We start from the raw sequence: 2,593 nt of genomic DNA on the forward strand, positions 1-2,593 counted from the left end.
CTAGTTAGGGTTTTCAGGAAGTTCTTAGATAAATAGCTGAATAAATAAGATTGGTATATGCTCCTGTGTGTACATCCCATTCCACATGTAGTCCCTGATTGCTCTTATAATAAACTCCACTCTTCTGGGTCCCAAGTTTTTGTGGAGATGTTTGTAAGATTCATTCGGCCACAAGGGTGATAGTAAAGTCAGGTACTGATGGAGATGAGGTGAAGAAGCCTGTGGTGCAGTCAGTGTGAAAAAAATTAATCCCAATGGTGTTAGAGGTTAGAGCTCTGTAGCAGGAGATCTTCCACCAAATCCAACTCATGAAAAGCATCTCTTTATAGAGCTGGATTGTGCACAGGGGCATTGTGATGCTGAAACAGGTTTGGGTCTCCTAACTCAGGTGAATGGAAAATTAGATTCTAGAGCTTCCAGAGATGTCTTTTACAAGCGTGTACCTAAGAGGAACTCATGTGGTTAGATAGTGAGAAACGTTCTTTCATATATTCCTTAGATTCTCAGTGGAAATTAAGATGATTTAATACCAGAAATTGAGATTATTGGGGTTTGGGATTATTGGGATTTGAGATTATTGGGGTTTGGGATTATTGGGGTTTGGGATTATTGGGATTTGGGATTATTGGGGTTTGGGATAATTGGGATAATTGGGATTTGGGATAATTGGGATTTGGGATAATTGGGATTTGGGATTATTGGGATTTGGGATTATTGGGGTTTGTGTTTGACTTTTTGGTTCATACTTTGCAAAGACGTGATGAAAATCTAAAGATATTATATGCTGTAGTGATCTGACTGAAAATGTGAAGATTAAATCTGATTGTAACTCAAATATTCATTCATTGCACTTTTATAAAGTAATTTTTTTAATTAATTCTCAGATGTTAAGAACAATAATGGAACAAAATAAATAAAAGTGTAAACAAAATTATTGAAACAAATGAAACGTGTGTTTTCTCCGCCTTGGTTAATTGATTTTCTGAATAGATTTTGATTTTGCCTCTGTGTGTGTGTGTGTGTGTGTGTGTGTGTGTGTGCGTGCGTGTGTGTGTTTCAGGTTTCATTCTCGGTCACTAAGTACAAGATGAATGTAAACTACGTCAGAGGACAGCAAAAAGCAAAAGGAAATGGTTTCGTCATTACTGATTATAGATAATGAATACGATCAAGATTTATCTTAAGGAGGATGAAGCCTGTATAAAATAATAAAAAACCACAAGGCAGTTTTGGGGAATTACGACTAGACGGGTACTTTTTCGAGGAGCTACACAATCTTGTGTACACTATGAAAGTTTGGAGATTTCACAGCCACAAACTGAAAGCACAAAACCAACACATTTTTCTTTAGAAACAAAAATTAATTTTTATTACAAGGACGTTATAACACAGCTATACACAGCAGCTCCTAATGGAAACGAATATACCATTTTATCATCAGTCCTGGTTTTGTTTTATACACAATAAATAAGAGCCTGGATATATGTACATAAGTGCAGAATCAGAAATACAACAAAAAAAGCTATTTTCCTGGTGTTTACATGCTTCGCTGTCCAAACAGACGAGACGGAAAATTGTGTTATTTTGTTAACACGTCTGTAAAAGTGAAATCGTTGTGTGAAAAAAACACAACCAGTGTGTTTGCAATCTTTACAGTCAGACCAAAAAAACATGAAAAGCAGTCAGAGATATTGATACACACACACACAGTAAAAAGATGCATAGATGCATAGCTGGGCTACAATTTGCACTGATGCTGAACTGCATTGTTTTGCTGTGTACCTGAACTATGCAGTGATAATACAATTTCTATCTGGATTTTTTTTACAAATGCATGCAATCATCATAACACACATTCATTATGACACATTTCAAAGTCCATTTAAACCAGTGGGGGGAAGAAGAAAAATAACTGGACAGCATCAAACTGGACATTGCATGATAGCAGATATTTGGATGGATTTTTGGATAGATGGATCCTGATGCAACTCCTGAAGTCTTGCAGTTCATCATAGCACAAATCGAACAAATGCAATAAAACGTGGTCTGGAGCTCAGGCTCAGCCTGATGATTCTTCAGATCACTTCAGTCCATGTGGATATTCACATCAGTCTTTTTTTTTTAATTATCTATAAGAAGTTCACGTGACTTTAACGTTTCCCTGTGGGTTAACTGGATTGGAAGCTGGAGGACTCGGACTCCGTGGACACAGAGGACATGCCTCCTTTCTTCTTGGAGAGGATCTTGAGGCTCGAGCCGCGGCTGGCGGTGAGGGCGCGCCGCGCCGACTTCTTGAACTTGACCCCGAGGAAGGCGTAGAGGATCGGGTTGAGGCAGCAGTGGAAGTACGCGAGCGCCTCGGTGACGTAGATCCAGGTGTCGAGGGCGTGCTCGAGCGCGCATCCGAGGCGCGCGACGCCGAGCTGCACGAGCGTGTCGACGACGATCCCGGCGCAGTAGGGTAGCCAGCAGGCGAAGAAGCACGCGACGAGCGCCACGGTGGTGCGCAGCGCGCGCCGCTTCTGCGCGCCCTTGGAGCCGCGCGAGAGCGTGGCGATGATGATGCAGTAGCACACCAGGATGACGAGGCCGG

General features: G+C 41.3%; 1 protein-coding gene across 1 annotated transcript in view; it reads right to left on the reverse strand.

The window, feature by feature from the left end:
• Positions 1-1,340: 1,340 nt before the first annotated feature.
• The window catches only part of cxcr4a (chemokine (C-X-C motif) receptor 4a), a 2,198-nt gene continuing 945 nt past the window's right edge, over positions 1,341-2,593 (reverse strand). The window contains exon 2 of the mRNA XM_046846326.1: positions 1,341-2,593. This exon is cut by the window's right edge and continues 658 nt beyond it. Coding sequence (XP_046702282.1) covers positions 2,169-2,593 — 425 coding nt within the window. The 3' untranslated portion in view covers positions 1,341-2,168.

This window comes from Silurus meridionalis, chromosome 1 (assembly GCF_014805685.1).
Source record: "Silurus meridionalis isolate SWU-2019-XX chromosome 1, ASM1480568v1, whole genome shotgun sequence".
NCBI lineage: Eukaryota > Metazoa > Chordata > Actinopteri > Siluriformes > Siluridae > Silurus > Silurus meridionalis.